Genomic DNA, 27,772 nt, shown 5'->3' on the forward strand with positions numbered 1-27,772 from the left:
TTGACACAGAGGGGAAGAGAGCTAACCGGGCAAGAGGTTAAGAGATTACACTGTGCCCTATGACGGAAAAATCTCCCGCTGTAACACCTCAGGTTCAGCAAGTTATGGAGAGTATGAGATGCAGTCAGGGCAGGATTGTAAAAAGAGTAATGTCCACACACCACCTAGTGGCCACATGTGTGTCCTCTCAGCAAGAGCAATGCATTGATGTACTCAGTGAAGACACTCTGTGGCATTCTGACCAAGATATTTCAAATCCTCTTTGTCTATCTAGTCACTCTTTTGTTCTTTTGTTTTGTTTAATTCAAATTAACCATTCATGTTATACATCATTCTTCGGTTACTCCAGTTGGTCTTAGTTATACTATGACTAGAATGGCAGGTCATGTTTTACCACAGCCCCTTCCTCTTCCTGCAGCTCATCTGAATATATAGAGCAAGAGTGAGAATCTGCCTGGATTCTAAACATGGCAGTGTGAGAGGTCACATCTTCATGGCCCCTGATCGCATGCTTGACAGGCGGGCAGCGCGGCAGCACGGCCCAGCAGGCAGGCGCTCGGCCGGCGTAATGAAAGCTTCAGACAGGCAGCCACACTCAAATGGGCGCAGTGGCTCAAAACCGTGGCGGGCTGCCCAAAACGCCACACACACACTAAATACAGGCCCAGGGTCAGAGGTGACGGATCAGGGAGACAGGAGGAAGAGGCAGACACCATGCACCAGTGGCCACAGTGCACGGGAGCACTGTCGTGCACGGGAGCATGCAAAGCACTCCTGTACTGTCCATTTAGGCCCCTGTGTCAAAGCTCAAAATGAGACCATTACCAATTCATGAAAGGCTAAAGAAATGTTCTGACATGAGACAGTGCCATTTCTTCCATCTTCCCAAGCACTGAGCCTCCTCAGGTTTTTCAGCCTTCTCAGACACAAGGTGAAGTTGGAAGAGGTGTTACTGCTGCCTTTCATATAGGAAGGAAAACACGAGGATACAGGTTAAGTAAATCTAAAGGTATGGTTTAAGGTGAATTAGTCTATATACAACATGCCCTTACTGAGGCCTTCTTCAAAACAGCCATATTTCTGTGACTGGCCCTAGTTCAGGCTCATTTGGGATTTGCCAGTGATAAGTGCCCTTGGTGCACTCAGGGGTTGTCGGTGTCGTGAAAATGACATTTCCCTCTTGTAGCTAACATTCCTAATTGAGGATGAGTCGTGTACCATCTCCCTCAATGGAGGGAATGCTCAGTGCAATATGACAGATGGGCCAAAAGAGGAGAGGGGGCCAGGAGGCCACCCACCCGCCTGTCAGTTGTCAAAGGGCTATGCTCCAATCATCTGCACATGACAACATGACCCACCCCACGCCTTAACTCTGAATGCCTAATGAGACCACTTGGGACACCTCTTCTTGTCTTTCCCGCCATCTTTCTTTTCAGGTGGCAGGGTCATTTGCATGTGTGCAGGCTGGAGAAGATTCTGGGTAGCAGTACTGGGCAGCACTGATCAATACTATTGATCAGATTCTGAGCATAGCTAATGATGAGGTCAACTTGAAAACATGAAGAGCCCAGCAACCATGTTGAAGCCAATACTCAGAGACTGGGGATCAGTTAGATTCACAGCTCTACCATGCGGAGAGACAAATGAGTTAAATGCTCTGATTATAACAACTGCCTAGAAACACAAATAAGTGAAAAAACAAATGTAGTAGTAACAGCAACAACAAAAATGCAACACAGAATGTCTTTAATCAAAATGCAATATTCAAACATAATAAACATCAAATGCATTTCTAAATACAAACGTTTCTGGCTGAAGCAATGTTGTAGTTTGTAGTGCCCTTAGGAAAACCGTTTTAAATAAATATGATGAACATAAACTATTTCTGTCTAAAAAAATATGCTATTCTCTTAACTAAACCTCAGTCACTAAATGCCTCAGTGTGGGCTAGAAATGTCATGTACCAAAGGCATTCAGACCAGGAGAATCCACTTCATGCTCTGTATTAGACAGCTAGAGCCCGTGCCCAGCAAAGAGAGCATGAACACCGCGAGTCAACGTGCGTGAAAATGGGCATTACCATTTTAAAGAGATGGATTAAATCCCATTAAATTCAGTTAGATTCCATCCCACATGTTCGGTATAAAAGCAACCGTGTGGCACACAGCGACTAATGAGGCTTAACAGGCCTTTCATTAAGCAGTTATTAAAGCGCCAAACATCATCACTACGTCAAACTGAGCGCTAGAGGCTTAGACCCAGGGAGGCAGCCACAGAGAAATATTCCCATCCTAAAGCACGTCACACTGGGTACCATGCAAGCGCAGTAATCAAAGCTTTGTCATGCTGTTCATTTGAAAGGGAATTTGCCACACGTTTTTATTAACTTTTTCTTCTGATTTCAAAGAAAATGAAAAAAAAAACAAAAAAAAAACCCAACACATTGTGGTCTTATTGTCTGCCTTGGCAAAAAGGCAGAGCACAACAGTATTTGTTCCCTTACTGGATTAAAAATGAAAATCCACCTAAATGTGTCAACAAATAGCTTTCAATTTATAAAATCATGTCTGATTTTTTTTTTTTTAAAGCAGAGAGAACATACACTTGTAATTCTCAGACAGCACCCCAGTTTGAAGTGTGGAGGCTGATTTACCTAGAAAGAATTTTGATAACCAATTTTTTGTTTTCCATTGCCATTCAAAATGTGTCCGTTGCTCATTGCTTCTTCACCTTGACCTCATAGTATAAAGAAATCCTACTGTTTGTATCTACTACAGGCTGTACACATATCTCTATATTTAAGTAGCTGCTGAACTGGAGTTCATCTGAGAGCAGAGAAGGAGTGGTCATGGTGTGGATCCTCCATAATGGATCTCAAGGCCTCCAGAGCCTCTACAGTCACCTTCAGGCTGCCTACCACTTCACTGCTGTCCTGCACATCCACAACTAGAGGGATGTGAAAAGAAGAAAGGGCACATATTTGAAAAACAGATGAGAGTGATTTACTAGAAAACATGAGACATAAAACATATAGCTTTGTGAGCCAAACAACCGAGACAGCATTGTCAAAGTCAAATAAAGTCACACTCACTATCCAAGCTGACGTCTGTCATGTCTTTCTGCTTTTTCAGAATGTCAGGGAAGTGAAGATAGGCCACACCCACATCCTCACACTCCTTCTCCTGCTCCTCCTCCTCCGGTGGATCACTCACCACTGTAAATCTGATACTAAAAGAGCCAATCAGTAACTGTCAGACTGCTGAGTCCCAATCCATGATAATGTATTCAGGATTGAAAATGACTGCAATTAGCCCAGTCTACTTCTTTTAAAATTAGTAGGCTTAATTTATTCCAGTGTGGATGTAGACTGCACATCAAAAAAGAAACCGATTAAAACAATCTAGTTAGATAAACAAAGCAACTTAAAAAGAGGAATTTTAAAAAAAAATCTATACTTTTCTAGATTTCTGCTCCTGCCTTCCAGGACTGCTCTAAGGGTGTTGCGCCTGGCCTGGTTATTCTCCACATCAACATGGATCACTGTCAGGAGAGAAAAAAAATGTGTCATAAAGCAGTCATAAATGAAGTTAAACACAGAATGTATATTAATAAAACACTGTTTGATCAATACTGTTAGGATTTGTTTAAATGAACTGTGTGAAACTTGCTGACATGTAAACCTGTGTTTGTTTTTTGTTAAATGCTGCATGTGTATCTGCGAGTACTTGTGTTTATCTGTCTGTGCACACCATTGCTGTAGTTGTAGTAGATGCTGTGTCCAGGCAGTGGTTTTGGCAATGACAGTGGAGTCTCCACTGAAGGCAAGTCCAGGAAACAATGCTCCACAAACAGCCTGACCACACTAGAGTCCACTGAGACCCTGCAGTCTGGCTTGAGACTCAGAGACACAATCTCCACACGTATCCGCTCAGATGGCTAGTAGAACAAAACACACAGGAAACATCTTTAAACGTGATCCTCAAAACAATTTTTATATTGTGCTAGTCTATAAAAATATTTTCACAAGAATGCCCATTTGAATATATTTAATTGTGTATTGCACTTGAAAAAAATATATATTTTAGGTAAACCTCTTTTTATTTGCATTTTAGAAGAAACCACACCCCATTCTAAAAAATAAAGCAAAAAAGCTCACCCCTCCTCACCAAAACCAACCTTATTATCCTGACCTTAGCATCAACACAATGAGAGATTTCCATCTGAGACATTAGACATCCCCCTTCATACTTCATATAGGAAAGATCAACTTTCAGACTAGAACTATTAAGAATGTTGAGCACAAGTCAGGCAATAGCTCCATCACAAAGATAACACACTGTCTATTGGGAATGTCTAGCCTATAATGATGGGTACACCAGAAGCTGTTTGCCTCTATCTCATGTCAGTCTGTCAGGCATCTACTGTGAGTTTCAGCTTTAAGTGTCTTCACCATGAAACTCACTTTGGTCTAGAAGCTGTCTGTCTATCTGTTGGTTTCCCTACTGCATCATCATAAAGCTTCCTTCACTCCTCTCTCCATCACATTTCATTTTGGTTCTTGTCTAGTGTTCCAACTACATGGAGTGCCATGCTTTGCAGTGTTGTTCAGTCATGCAACTAACTGACATACATCAGAAATGCCAGTATTAGAATCACTCACATAAACAGAGCTGTCCTAATGCTTACATCTCACTCAGCAACGCATGAGTGCATGTCCACTTACCCTTGTTTATGAGTGCAGGTGGACTTGAATCAAATTGTTAACTATTTTGTAGGAGAGCTACTGTAAAAATAAATAAATATATAAATGAAAATTGGGAAAGGATTGGGGCAGCTATAACTGTAAGAGGCAGTGAACACATTATTATTATTATAATAGTGTGAGTAGTAATAAAGTAATGATTCTCTAATTGCAACTTGTTATTTGGACCTAGCATCTGGTGGTGCTGTCCTTACCCACAGCCAAGGTGTTAGTTTATGTACTGCTCTGCCAACCAACCAAAGTCTTATAGAATAACACTTCCCAAGGAGTAGAACAGCAGCTCCAGTGCAAATACAAGATAGCAAACAATACACATGGCTTATTAGTTCATGTCTGTTAATCGGATTTGTTCACTCAAGGGAAAAAGTTATTGACAACCTGCAGATTTACTCCTTGTAACTGAAGTAACACAGGTGAAATGAATTCCTCCTCAGCTGAAGCCTCATTATCTGTTTGAAACTCCCCATTTGCAGGCTATGTTGTTTACTTAAAATCCCCAAGACACTTATAAAAACAGACCGGGATGTGGGGAAAATAACCTCGAAGAATTCTTCTCACTGTTTTCAGAGACAGACACTCTCATATACACTCCCTGTTACACTCACACAGGAGTACTCACTTGTTTCCTGCTCTGGGTGTTCTGAGCAGGCACAATGCAGTCATCGCTGTCTGAGAGGATCGATTCACTTAGATCTGAGTCTTGCTGTATGTCTAGACAAAGAAAGAAACAGTGAGGGGGAGGGGGAAGGGGGCAGAGAAAGAGAAAGCAAGAGAACATGTTAACAAAGTACAACTATTATGTCAGCAGGAAAGTAACAATAGAAAAGTGAGCATGAGAGGAAGCAGAATTATTTAAAGCTGTCAACTATCTATAAACAGAGAAGTCATCTCTCTTTCTCCATCTCTCGCTCGCCTTCTACAGACTAGCATAAGATAAGAGTGACATGTTGGACATGAGAACTTTAAAAGACAGCCTCTTGGCCAAGGTCAGCAGTCATTAACATTTATGTTGTTGGCTGCCAAGAGACAACACATCAGGATATTGGCAGCAGCACCTGCAATATTTATGACTTTTTCCTTGCGTTGCTGTAGGGAGGCCTGGAAAACAATAGAGCAGGTGCTGTTCCACATGAAAGTGAACACAAAGCCAGAACATAAGGATTGCTTTCCCAGGAATGCATATGGGATTCAATATACAACAGTTGTTATATGACCTCTATAAATACACAACCAAATAAAGCAAACAATGACAAAATTATGATACAAAATTCTGCAAATATCACATACTTAAAATGAAAATGCATTAAAAAGAAAAAAACAAAACAATGCAACAGTTAAAGACTGTCCTACATTACTTTGTCTAAAATAATGGCTACTTTGTTGGCTCAGGCCAATGTTGATATACATTGAAATATCCACACTCATCTTCAGTATCTGAGATTGGTCAGGATACATACAGCACAAAGAAAAAAAAAAGACAAAAAAATCTGATTTATTAAAGGACTAACTTGATTAAGAAATGATAACGAGGTCATGAATGACAGCAGTAAGAAAAACCCACCTTCCTCTGGCTCTTGTAGTTCCTCAGAGATCTCTGAATCATCAGATACAGACTGAGAGTTTACTGCAATCACCTGGCCCTCTGAGAAATGCGAGTCATCCTCCTCCTCCTCTGTACCTGTAGAGGCCTGCCCCACCTCAACGACTCTGACAGTCTGTAAATTATTTGACATTTGACGTTTTTGTTCAGTATTTGAAGCAATGCTAACTTTGTAAAATAAACATGAAAATTCTTATTGTTCAATAAGTTCAATATATATATATGACCAAAAAACAAACGGATTTTAACTAATTCTTAGTTTGTTTTTGCTTAATTTCTACAATCCTCAGAATATCATCTTGTAGCTTGTCACGGAACACTCGCCTCCCGCGAGTCACGTGGTTTGGCCAGCCAGGTGTAGTGGGATGATCTGTTTGTGGCCACACCTGCACACACCTGCACCTTGTTTGTCTGTATGTATTTAAATCCGTGTCGAAGTGTGCAGATGGTTGCTCATTGATGTAATGTGTTAATGTAAGGTTAATGGTCTTTTTTCATTGTTAAACGTTTGTGTGTTCATCGTGTTTGTTTAATGTCAACCATTATATGTTCATGCTCTGCGTTTGTAATACGTGTGAGTGCTGTTGTCGTTTTGTGTAAATAAATGTTCGTCCACGTCACTGAAGTTTGTGCGTCCTGCCCCTCGCCCTTCGGCACTCTGGCCACCATGCGTTACACAGCTTTAATGATAGCCGTACATATTCAAGGCATGCTTTCATGAAGTATCAGCAGGTGCATTGTTTGTTATGGCATGATGTATGTACAAACCTTCAGGGTTGAGACTGCAGAGGGCTTTGTTTCCTGATTACCACTGGGAGGAGTAGTTTCACCAATCTGGTCATTTTGAATAACACAACCAAAAATATGCAATAAATAAATAACAAAATAAATCTAATAATACATAAATACACTACACACACACTACACACACACACACACACACACACACACACACACACTGCAAAAGTCTTAGGCCAGCATTAGATTTGTTGTTTTAGCAATGGTATAATGACCATATATAATTATTTCTCAGTCTCTTTATTAGAATACAACCAGAAAAAGGGGAAATTTGTATGCATTGTTAAAAAACAGGAAAGAAAAATCAGCAAAACCAACTTCTAAAGGCTACAATGGTATTTTGTGTGACCTCCCCTTACACTTTACAGCAATAGCAGAAACATGGTTCTCTTAAACCTACATGGAATGGATGAAACGGTACCAGAAGATTACTTCAGAAAAAAAGGACAGATTACCCAAAAGAGTTCAAGATGTGCTCATCGCCAAGGGAGGTCACACTAAATACTAACTTTTGCCTGTAGAAGACAATTTGCTCTTTGCTCTTTTTACTTTTTTGTACATATTTCCTGTTTGTATCCTAATAAAGATAGCAGAGAAATAATTATATATGGTCATTATACTAAAATAATAAATGTAATGCTGCCCTATGATGTTTGCACAGTACTGTGGATGATGGATAGACAGACAGAGATTTTTTCTTACTTGATTTTTAAGCTCTGTGACATCTAGAAACGAAACCTTTTTAGTAGCTGCCTTAGTTAAGGTATGTAGTCTTGGCTTCGGCAATGGGGTCTAAAAATATCAAGAAAGTAAAAAGTGAACCATTCAAAATATTTGACTGGAGATACTCCTTGGGCAAGTGAAGCAGTAGTCTTGAATGTGAGACTAAGTTCAAGGATGAATCATAAAGTCCACTGTAAAAAGATGCCAGCCCCATCACCTTACTTAATACTTAATCACTTAATATTGGCTAGCAATTATTATTGGCCATTTATGCAAAAATCAAGATTTTATTTTTGCATACATAGGCCTATGTCTCACCTCAGGGGTGGAAAGTGGCAAAGGAAGAATTTGTCTCTCCTCATCTCCATTTCTACTTCCAACTTTCTCAACTGCTAATTTCATGGGAGACTCTTTGACAATGAACTTAGCCTGCTCTGGAGTCATGGCTGATCCAGAAGGAGGCAAGTATGTGAACTTCCATTTGAGAGTCACATCTATGTAGCCACTGGTAAGACCAGCAGGATCCATCAGCTCAAATGTACCTGGTAAATTATCACACACACCAGCAATGCCTGTTAAAAGCTACAATAACAAACATCTATCCTATATAAAAAACTAAAACTCTATCCTAGATAAAATAAGGTGGTAAAACAGCAGCACACGTTGAGTGAAGATAGGTGTGCACTGGCAAAAAAAATCATAAAAATAATCAAATACAATCAATTACTGAGATTTATTAGTAAAATAGCTTCTCACCAGTAATGGCCTTATCATGCGCCAAGGATATAAGTGGCACTTTGGCTTTCCCCAGATACAGCTGATTCTCTAAGTCCTGATCATCAAACACATACAGGATCAAAGCCTCAGATCTCAGATACACATCAAGGTCAGAGTTCATTGCCATGGGAAAGGTTACATGATCCTCAAACTGTGGCTCATCCGTGGAGGGAATGATCATTGTGTCATGATCAGGGAAGTCATAGAGTTTGTAGATGACGTATGGGCTGGGCTGGCCATGAGGACCCCTGGATTTAAGATTACTGCAGTGATGTACTGTGATGTAGAGTTCGTTCAGGTTTCCATCCTTGAATGTTGAGCTGGAAGGAGGGCCAGTCAGAGCCTACGGAGCATACACATTCAGGAGGGAAGAGTAGCTAAAGAAGGAAAGATAGGAAATGTACATTTCCTCCTAGGAAAAAAAAGAGCATCTCAATTGTTTTTTTCACTTTCAGATTCTTTGTAAGACTTACCTGGTGAGTTGTACATGCTTCAGATATGTGTGTTTTGTTGTTGTTGGTTTTTTTTTGGCATATTCCATTAGCATACACTACATGTTAATCAGCCTTATATATTTTTCTTCATTCTTTTGTTTATTTTATAAGTTGTATTCAGTGTTGAGACAAAGAAATGTAAGGAGTGCATGTTGGATTCTTTTAAATAATCAACAGCATATTTGTATATTTTTTTTGGATAATTTAACATTTATAATAATATATATATATTTTTTACTTTTATTAGTTTTAGACAAGAAAAATCACCTAATCATGTGTTTTCATTTAGGTAAGTTAATTATTTCTGAAATATCCATGCGCCACTAGCACCTCTAAACCACCTAAAAGTGAATATGCTGTCTCTTCATAATTAGGTGTGAGAGTGTTAAATATACCTGGCTCTGGTCTCTGAGGTTGGAAGTAAGGTAACCCTGTGCTTTAGCTCTCTCCTTATACAGACGAATGGCCTGTTCCATAGGAACCCTCAGCCTGAGCCAGTAGTCCAGAGTACCAAACACTTGGATTTCACCACTAACCCCTACCAAAAGAGAGAGAGACCAAAAGAGTCAGCAATACTGAGAGTAAATGCATCTGTGGGCAAATGAACTGCTTGAATAAGAGTATAAGATAATATATATTGAAGAGTACTATATATTAAGAGTACTAATTTAGATTAACACTGTACTTAAAAAGGACTTTTATTTTTTAAAAATGCTCTTTGACTATGAACAGGACATGACAATCATCTTTTGACTCAACAGAACTATATTCTCTCTGAAAATGCCTGTAAGTTTTCTTTGAACTCACCTACCAACTGAAGTGTGCCAAAAACCTTTCCATCCCCTTCCAACACTTCAATCAGATGCATCTGACCTGCAGCAATTGTGCGGAAAGTCAAGCCCTCAGCCAGCTGTAGTTCCACAGTGATGGAGTTACTGTGGAGGTAGTGCAAGAAGAGATCGTCGACCTTCACAAGGTACTGTGAGGTAAAGTTGTAGGTTGGCTGGGGCCCCCGCACCACAGCTGTGGACTGCAGCTCAAAGTCATAAAATGCATAAGTGCAGAAAGTGGATGGGTCTTTGTCACCAAGGCTCTCCAGAGCTTCAACACTGAACTGGGCTGTGCCCAAATATATCTCCATAAGGTTCTCTCCTCGGGCCAGATGAACCGTTTCATCAAACTCGTCAGTCACACAGTCATCTGTCATGTCAGGTCGGAAGATGTGGGCCTTGGTTCCATAGGCAATGTCTTTCAGTTGGGCTATGTGAACAGAATGAAAATTTTAGAAAACAGTTTCTAACCTTCAACTAAAGCTAACAGTTAGCATATTTTGAATGCAGTTAAACCTTCAAGTTTCTTTATCTTGGCAGCCCTCATGTCCAGAAGATGACCCAGTTTCTCTTGTTTAAGTTCATTCTCTAGTTTCAGATCATCCATCTTGCGTGTAACTGCCTCAACTTCTGCCTAAAAAACATTTTTTGACACATATAGGATTCGAACGGGGCAAAGGATTTGGTAAAAGTTTAGAAAGGTTACAAGACTATAGCACAGGCATTTACCTGGTAGTCTTTATTGATCTTGTGTTGGATGATAAGCATGTTTCTAGTCTTCTCCAGCTCTTGGACTGTTTCAGCATGAATAGCCTGTAGTTCTTTCATTGAGTGCTCTACATCCATGTGGACCTCCGTTTCCACCTTTTCCAAGAAACCCAAATCACCCTTGTTCTGGGTTTTGCGCACCTGCCATTAAAAAAGGATCCATTAAAGAGGATGAGAGGAAAACCAGCCAAAATACCTGTACTGTAAATTCCCTATGAAGACTGTCCACGAAAGGTTTATGAAATAAATGAACAAGGTCTTTCCCTACTTTGCTCCTTTTCAACTAGCAATAAGAGAGACCATTACATTCTATTCTCTAAAAAAATCTTTCCAACTTACCCTTTTCTATCCATGAGATTTTTTTCTAATTCTATTATAATCTTTTTTTTTTAGTAGCTTGTACAAAAATCATTTTTGTTAACCAGGAGAATTGATATATTATTATAAGATAAGATTGTTATCGTTTTTACAATAACCTTTCACGCTAACCTTCTTCACTCAAGTCTTTATGATGACACAGCAATGGGTTGGAAAGGTAACCCAGCTAGCTTGCTGTTAGATTGTTGTTTTGTCATTATGTTTGAAACTTGTTTTGCTACTAATTTAATCAATTATTAAGTTATTTGTATTTCACTCATTTTCTATCTCTTATTCTAGACAAAATTGATATGTCTTTGATTTATATCTGATGTACATCACCTTTTGGTTCTTCATTTCGAGGAAACCATACATACACATGCTTTAAGTGCTCCAGTATTAGCCATCTCTATAAGCTCACTGAAAATGACAAACAGCTAAAGTGTTTCATCCTTCTACTTTTTGCCAGAGATCCCATTTGTAGAGTGACACTTATACCAGTCTTAACTACCTGTCACACCATTGCCAGTTTTTCACAGCTTTATGGTGTGATTGGCTGTAATTCTTTCACTCTTATAAAACTTTTACCTTTATGAGCATCAATGCTTCACTGAGTTGAACAGCATCCAATTCACTTTCCTATAATATAAAATACAAAAAAGCCTTAAGACCACAGTATGATCAGAAGCATCTTTATAGTCTTTCAAACTTACCTTGCTAAAGAACTTCATGCGGTCTTTTATTTCATCTAACTGTTGCTTTTGATCTAGATAGCGAAGCTGAAGTTCTTTATTCTCTTGCATCAAGTTTTCATTCAAATCTTAAACAGAAAATATGCAAGCATTAAAAAACCTGTACATAAGAAATGTGTAGCACTTTGTTTACCAATCTATTACAAGAGTAATAAATAAAGTAACAGCCATTAGTTTGGTCTACCTCTCTCTGCTTTAATCTTATCCAGGATCTGGTTTTTATCAGTGAGGTCAGATTTCAGCGCCATCTCCAACTGGGCAATTTGCAGTTTGAGCTGCTGCTCTCTTGTCTTCCACTTCTGTTCCTGACTAATGTCAAATGCACTAAGACAACAATAAAAAAAGCTTTCACACCAGGGGGCTTGACATTCTTGTCCAGTTCTTATTTTAGTTTACTTACCTGTTCACTAACTTATCACAGTTCTCTTTGAGCAAGTCTCTTTCCTTCTCCAAGTCCTGAATTCGCTCAAGCATCTAAAAAGCAGAAAATCATCATAATATCATGTTAACCTCTGCCTTGCAGCCTATAAACACCAAGGCGTAACGACTGTTGCCAGTACCTCGTCTGCTCTCTTCTGCTCCAGTGTCTTAGTATGAAGCTGACTCTCCAGGCCCAGAGCCCTCAGTCTTTCTTCTTTCAGCTGCCCAGTGAGCTCATCCACTTTAGCCATTGCGGCCTCATGACTGGCCTTCAGGGTCTTCTGATTCTGCGCAGTATCACATTAGTTCCAGAGCATATTTTAAATTCACATCCTACCACAGCATGCTATAAATGCTATAACTACTCACAGAACTAATTTTCAGGCTATTCATGTACAATTGTAATCTAGCTCATGTATTTGGGTGGGATTTTTAAAACAATTTATTAAACCAAAATAAGAGAATATCCTTTTCCCTCCTTGCACTTGCATGTTAAGGCCTAACTTGCATAAGGTTTTGTTTTCACCTGTTGTAGGTGAAAGAATCTTCCCTCCAGGACAGTAAATGCATTTCCTTTCTCAGCCAGATGTTTCTGTAGCTTTATCATCTCCACATTTTCCTTAATGGTTGACCTATGTTAAATTTTCAACATGTCATTTACAAGTGCTCCCTCAAACAGTTTACACAGAACATTTCTCATATCTATAAAAAGCCATAATTTAGAATATTGATTAACCTAATATAAAAAAGTATCAGGTACCTTTGACCACTGGCTTGTTGTTCTCTCAGCTGAAGGACAGACTCCTCATATTCTCTCTCTTTTCTACTCAGCTGGTCTCTCAACATCTCTGTGGATCTTTCCATCTCTTCTATCTGAGCCCTTTGGCTTTCTATTACATTCTCCCTTTTCAGGGTAGAAGGTATTGATAAGTTGTAAATTATGTACAGACAAGACACCTCCACTACATTTTGAAAAGATGATGAAGTTTTGAGAGTTGTTGAGTGAAGAAGTGCTTACAGTACGTACATATTGCGGATCTCTGAACGGGCCTCATCCAGGAGACTGTGCCCATAGCGAGGCAAGAGCCCCAGTGGTGGCCTGATGCTCATTTCCCCCTCTACATGTCTGGTTCCTGCTAATAAACATAATTCGTAATAATGCTCAATAAACCATATCACTGTTAGGTGCTGAGAGTTATACCTCCACTTGGTGTTTGTGGCTGTTGAAGTGACGCTGGTGAGTCCTCCCTAAATCTGTGGAGGCCAGAGTTGATACGAGATTGGATGTGGCTATACGGTGTTGGTCTACGGCTCTGGGTCTGAAGCTGCTGTTTTGCTGTAAGAAGGCGCTGTTTGAGCCCCTCATTTTGTTTCTCCAGCTCCTGCACTTTCTCTTGCAGCTCCTCAATCATCTCTTCCATCTCGACATCACGACCCCCAATTATACGTCCTGTTGAAGACACCTGTTCCACCCGTTTACGGTCCTTTACCAAGCGGATAAGCTTGGTGGCCATCCTGGACAGACACACACACACACACACACACACACACACACACACACACACACACACACACATATATATATACATTTATCTGTCAGTGTGCCCCTCCCCCTCCCCCCAAGTTGAAATTAAATCTAAGACACTAAACAATTAAATATATACCTCTTAATCTTGTCCTCTTGTTTATGCGTGTGCTGTTTGAGTAGGAGGTGTTCCTCCTGCAAACGCAGGTATCGGTCCTCAAGTTCATCTCTGCTGACCTTGGCCACAGCTTGTCTGGCTCGGGCATTTTTGGAAAGTAGTGACTCTATGGGGTTTTAATATTACAGACATTCCTTGGGTTTTATTGTGCTTTTGAGATGATTAATGCATACAAATAAAACAAGCAGTGTGTTTACCTTTCTCTAAAACTGGCATACTTGCTCCGTTAAGGTTTAAAGTGATGTCTCTCACAGGGATGTCGCCAGCAGTCTCGTCAGCTACCGTTACAGACATCCTTCAACCTGAAAGGACAAGCATTTACATTTCTAAGGTTGCCATACATCCATTGACTGTGTTTTACGGTGGTATTATTCTATGTCTTAAAACCATATTAACTAACTAAAATATAATACTACATAAGATGAAGACTATAGCGAACAGCAACCTAGCTAGCAAATTATCATAGCCTAATTACCAATTAGCTGTCGCTAACCTACCTTGCAAACAAGTCGGAAATGTATACTGCCTGACTTAATTTTAAAATAACAGCATGGTGTTCATTTATCAGTAAATTAACGCAGCAAACCAAATAGCTAACTAGCTAGTTTGGTTACTTATCCGTTTAGTTTAAGTAGCGTAAGCTAGCTGGCTAACCTAGGTTAGCTAAATAAGGCATCTGTGGCGACTGTTGCTAGCCAACAGTTTGCCTTTAAACTCGACTTCCCTAAAAAGCCTTATGGGAAATGTATTCCCAGGCACTGCTGCTCAGCGCGCAGGGTCCGTGTGGTTAATCCGAATATAAAGTCTAAATTTGTTTTTTACAAAGGAACCAAAATTTAGTTACTAGATATAAATAAAAACGATGATAACTGTTGTCATAAATCATTAGGAACAACCATTACAATTATCATATTATCATTAGGAGCAATTAAACCACCAAAAATCGACACCTTACAAAAACACCAACATCATGTGGTAGCTATAATATTTCTACGAAGACAGCATATAAGCGCACGAACGTGTGTAAGTGTCTGACCCTTTACTGCATAGACTGGTTATCTTATATAGATTATGGTTTACTGCATTATCGTGAAGCAGTGTGAGGATTGTATATTGACAGTTATTCACTGAAACTAAGAAATAGTGGACTGTCAAAGCAAAAATGACATTTGTATTGTGAAAATGGGCGGGCACATAGTTTCCGTGTATTAGGAGTCTTGTACGTTTTTTGTATTACGATATGAGTTTACGCCGAATAGCAAAATAACCTACACTATGAAAATGCACTATACGCACTCTACGTACGATAAGTACGCAAGGTAGTAGCTGTCAGTCAAAGGACATTTAAATGGCTACACTGTGCAGAACTGTACAGTCTACTGTAGGGCATTGAAATAACTTGATTCGGATTTAATTCGCACCTTAGTCATATAAATGCTATATTTTACGTACCTTTGCTTTTCCTACATAGTCTGAAACGATAAGACTACTGGAAACTCTCGTTTGATCACACGTAAAAAAAAATGAGCGAGGAGGAAGACATTCTGCAGAAAACAAGGTTAGGGTTTGAGGATCTCTGCCGAGTCCTGAATATGGACGAGGAGGCGAGCAACGGAGCATGGAGGAGTTATGAAAACATCAGCAAAAATTACACTTTGGAGGTAAGACTAAGCTACGTGCGATAACTTAGGCCCACTGCGGACGATACGCCGGTACATGCACGCAATTCGAGCAACTGGAGTCGTATGTGTGGTGTGTATATTTATGCATATTAGTATTGCCAGTAAAGCAAATAAATGTCTGTGAGAATCACTGGCGATTTATTTATTTTATTTTATTTTATTTTGGCGTTGTTTACTATTGGATATGTGACGATAGCCTGAGGGTCGGTTTTGCTTAAGGTGCCGGAATAAGAGGTTACTTTAGCAGTCCAGTATACCCTGTCCATTCCTCCTAGCACACTGAGCAGAGTAGCTAGCTCTAACGTTACTTATCAAGCAAACATTAATTATCTAAAAAAACAGCTAATGCTTGATAATTTGATCTCGTCCAAACTCATACTCATCCCGTTCTCATTCCATAAACTCTCCTATTTTACAAACCCTTCGACCTCATATTTAAGACAGAAAACAATGTTTGTTCTAATTTGTGTGTTACTTTCGATTTTAATGTTTGCATTTGTGTATCCTGTTACAGCACAGATCTTAACTGGTAAAGCCCCATTCCAACATCTCTCTTTCAGGGTAGTGAATTACACTGGCTGGCATGTGCCCTGTATGTGGCCTGCAGGACATCAGTGCCTACTGTAGGTAAAGGCACTGCTGAAGGGAATTATGTGTCCCTGACACGGATCCTGCGCTCTTCAGAACAGAGGTCTGCAAACTGTGCATGTTTGACACTAACACCTGTTTCATTGTTCATTGTGTACTTTACTACAATATATATATATATATATATATATATATATATATATATATATATATATATATATATATTTATATATGCATTTATTCTATTCATCTGTCATTTAACTGCTTTATGAGTTGCAGGGTAATAAATGTGGTTAGTTGTTACGGCAGGCATCTAAATTGTCATGAATTATATTCACTATGGAAATACAGCTGGCTGTAAGCTTACATTTAAAAAAAACAAGAAGACAAAAAGTAAGCCTTTCAACAGTACCTTTCAAACTGTATATAACGTACATTTAACTGTGGCTTGCTTTCCTTATAGTTTGATAGAGTTTTTCAGCAAAATGAAGAAGTGGCAGGATATGGCCAATTTGCCAAAGGAATTCCGGCAAAGCACAGAAAAGCTTGAGAGGAACTTTACTGTGACATCTGTCATTTTTAAGAAATATGTCCCTATTTTCAAAGACATTTTTAAAACCCCCTCTGAAGAACCGCCTAGAGCACACAGAAGCAGGAAGCAGAGGTATGTTCTAGTGTAAAGTTGAACTTAGGTCTCTTTTATTCTATTCAGCTACTGTATTTACTGTGTATAGACACCTAATGTGTAACTTTTATTAACTGGAAAATTCGAAGGTCACTCACGTAGTAGTTGCTAATTGCTAGTTGGCAAATACAGTTCTACTTCTCTGATCTCTCTATATAAACTTCCCTAATACGAATTTTGCTCTAGAAAAAAATAGACTAAAAGTGTTAAGGTGTTGTTACATGATATGCAATATGACCTTATTTTCTCTGTCCTTGGGTTACTGGTGTAAGATGACACCAAATCACTAATGAATAATGACTTGTGCATTGCATGGTTGTAATAATAGCACAGGAATATATCAGCTTTATATATGGATTTATTATATTTTTAACATTTATAACTTAGTCATACTAAGATGAAAGGGTACTTACTAAAGTTAATTTGGAATGGAAATGTTTTATGTCTTTTAAACTTTGGACTAATTACTGATTTTGACTCAGCTCTGAACAAACTCAGAAAAGCTCATCTCATTTCAGGCATAAGAGAGTATATGGAAGAGTGGGGGGTCAACAAACAGGAGGAGACATCACAGCATAAATCATCCCACACCAATAACCAATACAGACTATGTCCTAAACTAATATCAGATAAGAGAATTGTTGTGAAATGTGTAATATCACTTCTGCAGATAGCTATGGCCTTATGCTTGCTCGGCTCCTGCATGGCCTCCTGTTTGCTGTCCTGAAAGAAGTTTGAGATGACTCCTGTTTTCTGTCTCCTCAGGCGTCATCCTTGCACTGTGGCAGAGGTGTTCCACTTCTGCTGGGTCCTGTTTGTGCATGCAAAAGGTAAGCAACGTGGCCTCTACAGCTCTGCCCGTACCAGGCCTTGTTTTGGGCTCTGCTCGTACCAGGCCTTGTTTTGGGTTGAACTGTGAAGTTGTTGAATTACATGTATGGCAATTTTCAGTATATTTTCTGAAATATTGTACGTGTGTCTGAACATGCCTAAATCACTCACATGCACACTGCATCCTTTCTTACTGTTGAGACAGGTAGAAATTACAATCATTATTTTAGAAAAAAGCTCATTTTAGAGGGGGATTTCACATTTAATATTCTAACTTGAGCCTTGTTTATGGAAGATACTCTGTGAAGCCCAGTTCACAGTGACACTGAATTCAGAATAACTCAGAACAACAAATCCAGAAGAAAAATCTTGATTTCTTTAGGGTACAGGTTATGGAAAGTGAAAGAAGAGAGGGCTACAGTTCTAACGAAGTAAGGGATATAAGCAGAGGGGCAATAGAAGAGGGAAATGCATATTGGACTGATTCTTAGAGGGTATCTTAGAGGGTGAGGGAATCTTTACCTAACAGATCATTCAGCATAAGGATTGTTCCTGTTTACTGTCAAGAACTAGAGCTTGGTCATGTGATCAGCAATCATTATTAGGGCCTGTGTGGGCTTGTTGGCATCAGCTAGAAGCCACAGGGGGTTTGTTCACACACACACACACACACACACACACACACACACACACACACACACACACACACACACACACACGTTCATTGCATTGATTTTTTTTTTTAGAACCTTCTTTAAAATAGAGCACTTAACAATATGTTTGTATACATATTCTGCTAACTGGGCTCTGGAGAATTGTGTGGGACTTGTCTTGTTTTGAATGAAAACAGCAATGTGAAAATATCGGCTGATTTGTGGACCAATTAACTAGCAAATGCTAACAGATAAGCTTAATCGTGCGTACAGCCATAGTTAAGAAAAGACAAGCAGTAAAGAAAAGACTCTTCATTAGACCAATGTGAACCAGTTGTGCTAATGCTCAAGAAGCATTTACTCATACAGCATAGCAAACATACATTATAAGTCTGTAACATTATAGAACAATGGGGTTTGACAGCTGCATGCTTCTGTTGTATTTAAGGGCTGCACAGAGTGAAAGCAGCAGGGAAAAAAAGGCACACCGACTGAGACAATTATTTCCGGGCATGTGCAGCATGCACTACTTACCATAGTCACCAGTGGAGATGACAAGTCAGGGCTTGTCCGTATTTGAGTAGCCTATGGACCAGTGGGATGGCTCTCGCTTTCCCTCTGTTTTTTCTCCTTTTTTCTTTGGTTTAAATCTCCCTCATTCTGCTGCTGTCATAGAGTAGAGATCATTTTTGCTAAGTCTTCAGAATACAGCTATTGCTTTCCCTGTGGACACCATTGACGATTTTGTAAGTACAGATTGCAGAACGCCCTGTATTCCTGAACTTAAAATGAATTTGACATCCTAAGAAGAATTTTTTTTAAACATTTCATCTTTTTGATGTATGTAACCGAAGCACAATTAATTTGGTAGAATATGTAAGATTTGTTACTGTAATGTTTAAACGTTCTTTTTTTTTTTTTTTTTTTACAATAAGCCTTCAAGAATACACATGCTTTACACATTTCAGTGTGAGCTTGAAGGATGTTTTCTCTGTGCATAGTATTATGAGTTAATACTGGGTCAACATAGTGCTATAATGAAGTGTGGGTCAGTATGTATCTGATTGTATAAACCTAGTATTGTCTCTGCCTCTTAAATGGTGTCAGATAGAATCTGTAAACTTTGTCTACTGCTGTGGTAGTGTGTGTAGAGGTTTCCCAGTCTAAATATGAATCATTTTTATTGGTAACACCATGATGAATGTTGGCTGGGTCTTGCATTGGTGCCCAGCGTGCGGGTTCCTCGCAAAGTCAATTAAACAGGAAGAAATAAATCTGCAGTGTGCCTCTCGAGCAGAACAGGCTCTCATCTGCAGCCTTTTCCTGTTGTGCTTGGGGATCAGGGCTCCTGTCTGGCTGATATACAGTCTGCCTGTACTGTGGTATGCCTGTTATGAAGCGTGTTGCAGTTCACGACGACTCTACTTAATGTGTTGTTCGGAGCTGCTAGAGTGGATGGCAGCTGGTTAGACTGGGCTGTTGGAGGAAGTCGAAGGACTTTACCCAGGGTTCAATATAATGCTTGAATACCCCTGCCTTTCTAAACCTTGTCTATCATGTACTCTTAGTCCTGGTCAGTATCACAGTTCTTGCATCGCTTCTCTCTCTTCTGCTCTCCCTGTGTCTCTCTCATTGCTCTTTGCAGGGAACTTTCCTATGATCAGCGATGACCTTGTGAATTCTTATCACCTTCTGCTGTGTGCACTTGACCTGGTCTACTGCAACTCCCTCTTGTGCTCTAACCGCAAAGATTTGCTCAACCCCTCCTTCAAAGGTATGGCCCAGAAAATCCAGCCACAGTCACGCATACCTATCCTCAAACTAAATGGCTGTGTCTCTCTCACACATACTGATATGTAGACACAGCACAAATACACACCCCCTAATCATTTACTCCACATGCAAACACATATGCAGTTTAAGGCACACTCGCTGCATACAGAGACAATAACCTTTTCTCTCTTAATAATGTTCCTCTTTTGAGGTTCACACAGCATAAAATCATGCTTCTGCCATTTAAGATGTGTGTGTGTGTGTGTGTGTGTGTGTGTGTGTGTGTGTGTGTGTGTGTGTGTGTGTGTGTGCGCGCACAGGTCTTCCAGAAGATTTTAGCAGTAAGGACTATAAGCCTGGTGTGGGTCCTTTCTGTTTCATTGAGCAGCTGTGTGAACTGCATGATGGTCTGGTACTGGAGGCCAAAGGAGTGAAGGAGCACTTCTGGAAGCCTTTCATAAAGAGACTGTTTGAACGCAAGGTAAGTGATCATGACAAAACACATTATTACATTACCAATGCATGTAGGAACGATGCTGATATGATACAGTGATATTTGTTTAAACACCCTATAAACAATCTATATAATAATATGTATAATAGTAATAATCTCCTTTGCATTTTTCACTTATTTACAGATTTTAAAAGGAAAAGAAGAGACACTCACAGGATTCTTGGATCCTGTTAACTTTGGAGACAGTCTGTAAGTCTGAAATTACAAAAAGAAAGTACTTAACCTGCCAATAAGCCATACTCCTCTGGGGGAAATTGGTTGAATGTATGTTGATCCAGTTAAATCTACTTAGATCAGCTCACACTTGCTTTATTTGTTTCAAAAGCCAAATTATAAGATGTAAACTGGAATGAGGTTGTCACACTGTAGGAGGGGTTAACTGCAGTCACATGCCTTGCGGACCAAAGAATCTGGAATCTTACTTTGAAATTGTTGCCACAAGCTATAAAATTAACTGGCTGTACTTTGTGCTAATGCAGGTCTGTGTTTTTTCCATCACGAAGCCCATCATGACTGTGTGTGTGTGTGTGTGTGTGTGTGTGTGTGTGTGTGTGTGTGTGTGTGTGTGTGTGTGTGTATCTCAGTGCATCTCTGAACCGAGTATATGAGGAGCACATTCTTTCATCAGGTGCTTTGGATGAGAGAATATTCCTGGGAGAAGGGGCAAAGGAGGACATTGGCACCCCAGCACCCTGTCTGTGTGAAGGAGTAGAGAACCAGGGCCTCCCTGCTGCCATTCTCCACAGCTCTCTCACTGTTAGTCTGCATTAACACTATGCCAAAATTCACAATATAGACATCCACTTACATGCCTGCATATACAAACCCTACGCCAGGCGACAATAACATGCAAATTCGTTTGTAGGTTATTTGAATTGGTTAAACTTCCTTAAGCTTTCCTTCAATAGTTGATTTGTGTTCTCCTTAGAATTTTTTCATTTTTACTTGGTATTGATGCCTCTTTGTCTAGATAAATGACATTGCGATTGAGTCTATATGTCCGGTTTCACAGGCGACTGCTCTCAAAGTGTCCACTCCACTGACGGGCAGGACCTACGTGCAGGAGAGCAATTTCGGCACACCGGTTTCCATGGCAGTGCAGGGTGTGGGGCGCCTGCATAGTCTGTTAACAGGGCTCAAACACAGACCGAGTCTGAGACTGCAAGAGATATTTAAGTAATACCTCCACATCATAGACCTACATTTACTCCACGTAGTCACATCATTAAAGCCTCAGGGTAGTTTTGTTTATGAACAGTGTAAAGTGATGCTGTTCATATTTTTTGTTCTTGAGTCTTTTTACTGCAGTACCAGGAAACTGGCTTGGTAGTTTCAGCAGTTGCTTGCTGGGTGTTTAGCTGAAAACACCAGTAAATATTATGCAATGTCACATCAAAGTAGTGCCATTTACAGAACATGTGTGAACTGTGAAACCCAGGGCCTGTGCGAGAGACCCCACTGAAGCCATGGCAGCCAGACTGAGAGAGATGTCCGACACTTTCCTCCAGAACTACGAGGCAAAAGGGGAAGAGAACCGAAGTTTGGCAAGAGGTTCAAATTTTGACCTAAATTCATCTCAACATATTACAAAATGAACTTAGGGTTTTTATAGTCTCTTCTGTTACTGTTTGTGTAACAGTACACAATTATAGTTACCTACAAGCACAGATTTAATTCAGTAAACATACATTAAAACACTGGAATATTTGTTATTGGATATATTCTTTGCAGATATTGCTGCGAAATACTTTTGTCTCGCTGAAGCACTGTACAACAAGACCCTGGAGGGTATCATTGACCAGGAGAAGAGGAGACTTGGTGATAGTGACCTCTCTGTGGGATTTCCTTTATTCTTTCATTCATTCCATTGCTTATTGATTCATTCACTGCATGTAAAAATAATTTAATGGTTTGTGTTTACAGTATTACATGCTGACCTTTCAGCTGAGTCATGTATGAAGCTTTCACTGAGTGCAAAATTCTGTTTCAGTGTATTCTAGAACAAGACATGTTCCACCGTTCGCTGATCGCCTGCTGTTTGGAGATTGTGATCTTCTCCTACCGCCCACCCGGCGAGTTCCAGCGGGTTCTGCAGATCTTTGGCATACCCCCTTACCACTTCTATAAGGTAGCCAAATATAAACATCAAAAACAAATTCATTATACATTTAGATATTAGGCTAGAATCTATGAGCATTCATGCAACACTAAAAACAAAGCAATCTCTCCTGTCTTGCTTTTTTTTATACCAAGTTGGTATAGATGGAATGTTTCTCTCTCTGTCTTTCTCCCTCCCACTCTTTCCCTATCTCTCTCTTTCACTATGTGTTAGGTAATTGAGGTACTGGTGCGGGCAGAGGATGGTCTGTTTAGGGAGGTGGTGAAGCATCTGAACCATGTGGAGGAGCAGGTGTTGGAGAGCCTGGCATGGAAAGAGGGCTCCCCGCTGTGGGACAGCATCAGGGAGGCCAAGAACAATGTGCCTTCCTGCCAGGAGGTCAGGCTGCACAACTATTTTTTCCCAACTCCTTTTAATTTATTAATGCCACAGTGTCACAACCAGTAGCTGTTTCTGTACGGAACTATGAGATAATGATGTGTGTGTATGTTTGTGTGTCTGGATGTGCTTCTTAGGTAATGCCCCCTCAGTATCTAGAGAATGGGTCTGGCAACAACCCACACAGCCCCCAAAATAATGAGCTCAGTGCTAACACTGCTGCAGCAGCCACAGGTAAAGGATGGCAGCACAATGACTGACTGGCACACTAAAGCCACAGTTACCACAGCAAACCTCAGGCACGCTGCAATAGCAGAGTACACCGTTATCAGTTTGGTTACTTTGGTTTTATATAGTGCTGGTTTTCCATTCTATCTGTCCCTCCCAACAGGAGTGTCTCCCTCTTCCACCACTCTGCACGAGCGCTACAGTTCCCCTCCCACAGGCACAGTGCGCAGACGTCTGTTTGTGGACTCGGAGACAACCTCTGACTCAGCTGCATCTGTCAGAGTCACCCAGCCTTCCCTTGTCAGCACTATACCTGCAGGCCAGACTGTGGTGACTATGGCAACAGCTACTGTTACTGCTAACAATGGTCAAACAGTCACCATACCTGTGCAAGGTGAAGTGAATCACCCATACATACCTATACCTATATAGATCAATATGATTCGATTTAGCATTAATTTTAATGTTATTATTGTGATCAGGTTTGATTGACTTGAAGGATAATTAAGAACATCCTTTACTCTGCCACTCTGCAGGGATTGCCAATGAGAATGGGGGCATTACATTCATCCCGGTGCAGGTGAGTGTGACCGGTCAGAGTGGGGCAGGACTACAGCCTCTCACTGCCCAAGCTTTGACTGGCACACTGAACACCCAACACTTAACAGTCACCACTCCCACCAGCACCACCCACAACAGCCCTGCAGCATGCAAACAAGGAAAGAAGAGCCCTCAACAGGGAACATCTCCAAGCAGAGTGCAAAGAACAGGCTCCCTTTCGCTGTTCTTCCGCAAGGTATGCAAGGACTCACTTAGAGTTTGCTTTTGTATAACACATTAACTATACCGAATGACATTTACGTTTACATTTACGGCATTTAGCAGACACTCTTATACAAAGCGACTTACAAAAGTGTTTTGTTATTTACTCATAGAATGTCCTAGTATAGTACAGTAGGTTAGAGTCCAACATACCAATGAACTAGAATACTGTAGAATACAGGGATCAGTGCTGATACCTAGAAGTGCAAATACATAAAGGTCTATCTTAAACAATGATAAGTGCAATAAACAATAAGTGCTAGAGTTTGTTAAACAACATAAACAATACCCTACAATGAGTACTAAATTAGTGAATATGGGAGCAGTCAGTTGTCCTTTAAATATTCTGCAAATCGATGGGTCTTCAGTCTGCATTTGAAGACTGCAAGGGACTCTGCTGTCTGGACAGTAAGTGGGAGTTCATATGACTTGCACTTGCTGTCCTGGATAGCATCAAACCTAAGTGCTTCATCTACAGACGAAACTGACTAAACTGCAGTTACATAAGCACATTGTGATTTTTGTCTCTTTTTTTTTTTCATTTAATTACTGTTCAAGCTTTGCAATTTTTTGTATATTTAATACTGTGTCAAACAGTAGCAATATATATGTATATGTATGTAAGACAAAGGTAGCACATTGTGTAATGTCCTCTTGCCTGTGCGGGGTGCCAGGTGTACCACCTGGCCAGTGTGCGTCTCCGAGACCTGTGTGTGAAGCTGGACATCAGCACGGAGTTGCGCAGGCAGATCTGGACCTGTTTTGAGTACTCACTGGTGCACTGCACCCAGCTCATGATGGACCGACACCTCGATCAGGTGCTCATGTGTGCCATCTACGTCATGACTAAGGTGAGAGAGGAAAAAGAATAAACAAATATTGCTTGCAGCATTGCATTACAAGAGAACTGCATTGCACCTTACGGAAGTGGCTCTTGTTCTTTTCTGTTGTGCAGGTGACCAAAGAGGACAAATCCTTCCAGAATATTATGAAGTGCTACAGATCTCAGCCACAGGCCAGCAGTAGTGTAAGTACAGCATCGCAGGACATGCGAAGGTGATAAGATGATGATGATGATGATGATGATGATGATGATGATGATTATGATGATGACAACAGTGGTGATTATAATTATAATCTTGTAGGTATACAGGAGTGTCCTTATATCAGGAAGAAAAAGACATCTCTCAGGCAATAGTGAAAACAACAGTAAACAACAGACATCACCATCTGAGGGAGCACATGAACAGGGTAACACACTCACATACACTGAACTTTAACCTCCAGCCACAAACTTGTGGTTGTGTCTAAGCTCTGGAATGCCAGATGTCATATTTATCTATTAAAGGCATATTATTCAGTAACTATGTTGACAATAATGTGAAAGCTATGTAGTTACAAAAGTGAGTTATGAGAATTTGGCAGGAGGGTCCTTGCATATAAGGGGTTAACACTATACACACTTACACGAATGTACATTTGAACTCGGTGCGTAAGTTCAGGATGCAGATGAAATCACACACCGATTTGCATCCTCTCTATCGCAGCTGCAGGCAGTGGGGGCAGCAGTCCTATGTCGATGCGATCCAGTAGCACTCTGCCCATGCCCCAGCCCAGTAGTGCCCCGTCCACCCCCACGCGCGCCCCGGGGGCTATCCTGGAGCAAGAGGAGGAGGAGCGCGGTGACCTGATCCGCTTTTACAACCACGTCTACATCAAACAGATCAAACACTTTGCCCTGCGCTATTCTTCCAGCTCGCCTAAAGCAGGGGTGATTGGCCAAGCTCCTTCTGCAAAATATTATGACAATGATCATTAAGACATTTTCTTTTTTCAGCTTCCTCTAGGATCACTAAGAGTAAATCAAATTAGGATAGGACTTAGGCTATGCTCTTAAACACTATTCTGATTCTATATTGAATACTGAATCCGTTTGGCTGTTTGCAGACTGAGACTCCGCCTCTATGTCCATATCCTTCACTCCGGATTGGCTCACCTCGCAGAGTTCTGCTTTCTCACAACCACTCCATCTACATCTCTCCCCACAAAAGTGGTAGCCCTGTCACTCCCAGAGACAAGATCTTCTACTACATCAGCTCCAGCCCCTCAAATGTAAAGCAGTGCACCTACTTGTGCGCGCACACACACACACACACACACACACACACATATATATATATATATATATATATATATATATATATATATATATATATATATATATATATATATATATATATATATATATATATATATTTTTATTTTTTTTTTTTTTTTTTTCTGAGTACTTAAATCAAAATGGTGCAATGCAAATTTGTTGCTTCTCAATCTCTATGATTCTCTCCCAGCGGTTGCGAGAGATTAACAGTATGATCCGCACTGGGGAGACTCCCACAAAGAAGCGTACTATGGCCCTGGAAGAGGAGCAGCAGTCCCCCGCTAAGAGGCTTTGTCAGGATAACCAGACCGCCCTTCTGCGACGTCTGCAGGACGTGGCCAATGACCGCAGCTCCTCCCATTGATGCAAACTGTCCAACAACATCTTGGCTCAACTCATGGATATTAACCATCCTCCACATACTGCACCACACTCATTCAGAGGTTCAGACCACACAGAGAACTGCCATAACCATACAAAAAAAAAAGAGAGGAGGAGATACTCAAGTAGCACAGGCTCCACCCACATATACACACCCCCTAGCTAATAGCTCCTCTTATATTTATAGATTGCAGATAAGATTCTTGCTTGAAATGCAGTCAGGTTGACCCCATTTGAATGCACCAATATCAGCTCTTTTTGAATATAATGTCAAATTATATTCCCTATAAATATAAATACCTATGGACCTATAGTCAGCAAGTTTGTCTATTATAATGATTTGATCAAAAGCTATTGTTCTTGATAACCTTTAAAGAAAATGAAATACATAACAAAGTGTTTGTCAGCAAATCTTGAGCAGCATTTGACATTGTACTTTTTAAAGAAGTATTTTCATAAAGGTTTTTTTTTATATTGTATAGTGGCAGGGTTCATGTTTTCTTATGAATCATTAAGAAGTGATTGTGAATCCTTTTATATGCTGTAATGTGTTTATCTTTGTATGTGTAAGTGCGATTTATATAGCTAATATATTTATGCTATTTTTCTAACAATAGTTAGAGAGATACCAATTAGACACAACCAGCACCTAACAACTATCATGTTAATAGTATAAGCCGTATTCCACTTTAAAGCAATATTTATTATCTCTGTGTTCTGCATGTGTGCTGTAGCTGTGTGAGACAAATCATTTCTTGTCACTTTTGTTCCCAACAAGCTACCCTGCTCTTTTACAGGGATAAAGGATATTGTCATTACCTTTGGAATGTGATGTCCTAACAAACCATGTGCATCATGTAAAACACCCTTTTTTATTGTAAGTGCCTTTTCTTCATTTACCTAAGCTTTGTATGTAAGGATAACATAGAGTTTACTTGAATTTCCCTACATGGTATTAAATACATTTTTAAAAAGG

The 27,772-nt window shown here is 40.1% G+C and overlaps 2 protein-coding genes across 6 annotated transcripts; one reads left to right on the plus strand and one right to left on the minus strand.

The window, feature by feature from the left end:
- Window positions 1-1,729: 1,729 nt before the first annotated feature.
- Window positions 1,730-14,699, minus strand: rpgrip1l (RPGRIP1 like). Of its 3 annotated transcripts, none has more exons than XM_027003224.3 (26): window positions 14,482-14,699; window positions 14,182-14,286; window positions 13,946-14,090; window positions 13,483-13,796; window positions 13,309-13,417; window positions 13,042-13,185; window positions 12,808-12,913; window positions 12,422-12,568; window positions 12,262-12,335; window positions 12,046-12,170; window positions 11,823-11,929; window positions 11,698-11,748; window positions 10,714-10,893; window positions 10,501-10,618; window positions 9,962-10,414; window positions 9,550-9,692; window positions 8,640-9,003; window positions 8,202-8,425; window positions 7,863-7,952; window positions 7,131-7,196; window positions 6,324-6,477; window positions 5,382-5,473; window positions 3,750-3,936; window positions 3,456-3,540; window positions 3,092-3,228; window positions 1,730-2,946 (listed from the first exon to the last, which is right to left on the minus strand). In XM_027003224.3, the coding sequence occupies exons 2-26, from the start codon at window positions 14,276-14,278 to the stop codon at window positions 2,822-2,824; spliced, it is 3,837 nt and encodes a 1,278-aa protein (XP_026859025.3). In that variant the 5' UTR covers window positions 14,279-14,286; window positions 14,482-14,699; the 3' UTR covers window positions 1,730-2,821. The 3 variants fall into 3 exon arrangements, with proteins under 3 accessions (XP_026859025.3, XP_026859023.3, XP_026859024.3); XM_027003222.3 differs by having other exon boundaries at window positions 12,046-12,185; XM_027003223.3 differs by having other exon boundaries at window positions 12,046-12,185; window positions 13,309-13,414; window positions 14,482-14,698.
- rbl2 (retinoblastoma-like 2 (p130)) lies at window positions 14,254-27,772 on the plus strand. 3 transcript variants are annotated; one of them, XM_027003226.3, is made up of 23 exons: window positions 14,254-14,315; window positions 15,456-15,645; window positions 16,227-16,357; window positions 16,718-16,918; window positions 17,705-17,769; window positions 20,069-20,197; window positions 20,517-20,677; window positions 20,835-20,899; window positions 21,295-21,466; window positions 21,723-21,886; window positions 22,149-22,261; window positions 22,442-22,545; window positions 22,701-22,838; window positions 23,043-23,207; window positions 23,345-23,441; window positions 23,599-23,829; window positions 23,972-24,231; window positions 24,932-25,108; window positions 25,213-25,284; window positions 25,403-25,508; window positions 25,805-26,028; window positions 26,205-26,369; window positions 26,606-27,772. In XM_027003226.3, exons 2-23 carry the CDS (start codon window positions 15,508-15,510, stop codon window positions 26,777-26,779), a joined length of 3,252 nt encoding a protein of 1,083 aa, XP_026859027.2. In that variant the 5' UTR covers window positions 14,254-14,315; window positions 15,456-15,507; the 3' UTR covers window positions 26,780-27,772. The 3 variants fall into 3 exon arrangements, with proteins under 3 accessions (XP_026859027.2, XP_026859026.2, XP_081568041.1); XM_027003225.3 differs by lacking the exon at window positions 14,254-14,315 and having other exon boundaries at window positions 15,290-15,645; XM_081711915.1 differs by lacking the exons at window positions 14,254-14,315; window positions 15,456-15,645; window positions 16,227-16,357; window positions 16,718-16,918; window positions 17,705-17,769 and adding an exon at window positions 18,445-19,169.

Source organism: Electrophorus electricus, chromosome 4, assembly GCF_041902795.1.
Source record: "Electrophorus electricus isolate QZ-2024a chromosome 4, ASM4190279v1, whole genome shotgun sequence".
Classification (NCBI taxonomy): Eukaryota; Metazoa; Chordata; class Actinopteri; order Gymnotiformes; family Gymnotidae; genus Electrophorus; species Electrophorus electricus.

Excerpts from the sequence above, each read along its gene's own strand:
- rpgrip1l (XM_027003222.3), bottom strand. The coding sequence starts at position 14,278 with ATGTCTGTAACGGTAGCTGACGAGACTGCTGGCGACATCCCTGTGAGA. Across the intron at positions 10,619-10,713 it reads AGATCAATAAAGACTACCAG|GCAGAAGTTGAGGCAGTTAC; the intron begins GTAAATGCCTGT and ends AATGTTTTTTAG. Across the intron at positions 7,953-8,201 it reads TGCCACTTTCCACCCCTGAG|ACCCCATTGCCGAAGCCAAG; the intron begins GTGAGACATAGG and ends TGATATTTTTAG.
- rbl2 (XM_027003226.3), top strand. The coding sequence starts at position 15,508 with ATGAGCGAGGAGGAAGACATTCTGCAGAAAACAAGGTTAGGGTTTGAG. Across the intron at positions 15,646-16,226 it reads GCAAAAATTACACTTTGGAG|GGTAGTGAATTACACTGGCT; the intron begins GTAAGACTAAGC and ends TCTCTCTTTCAG. Across the intron at positions 23,442-23,598 it reads CACTGCTGCAGCAGCCACAG|GAGTGTCTCCCTCTTCCACC; the intron begins GTAAAGGATGGC and ends CCCTCCCAACAG.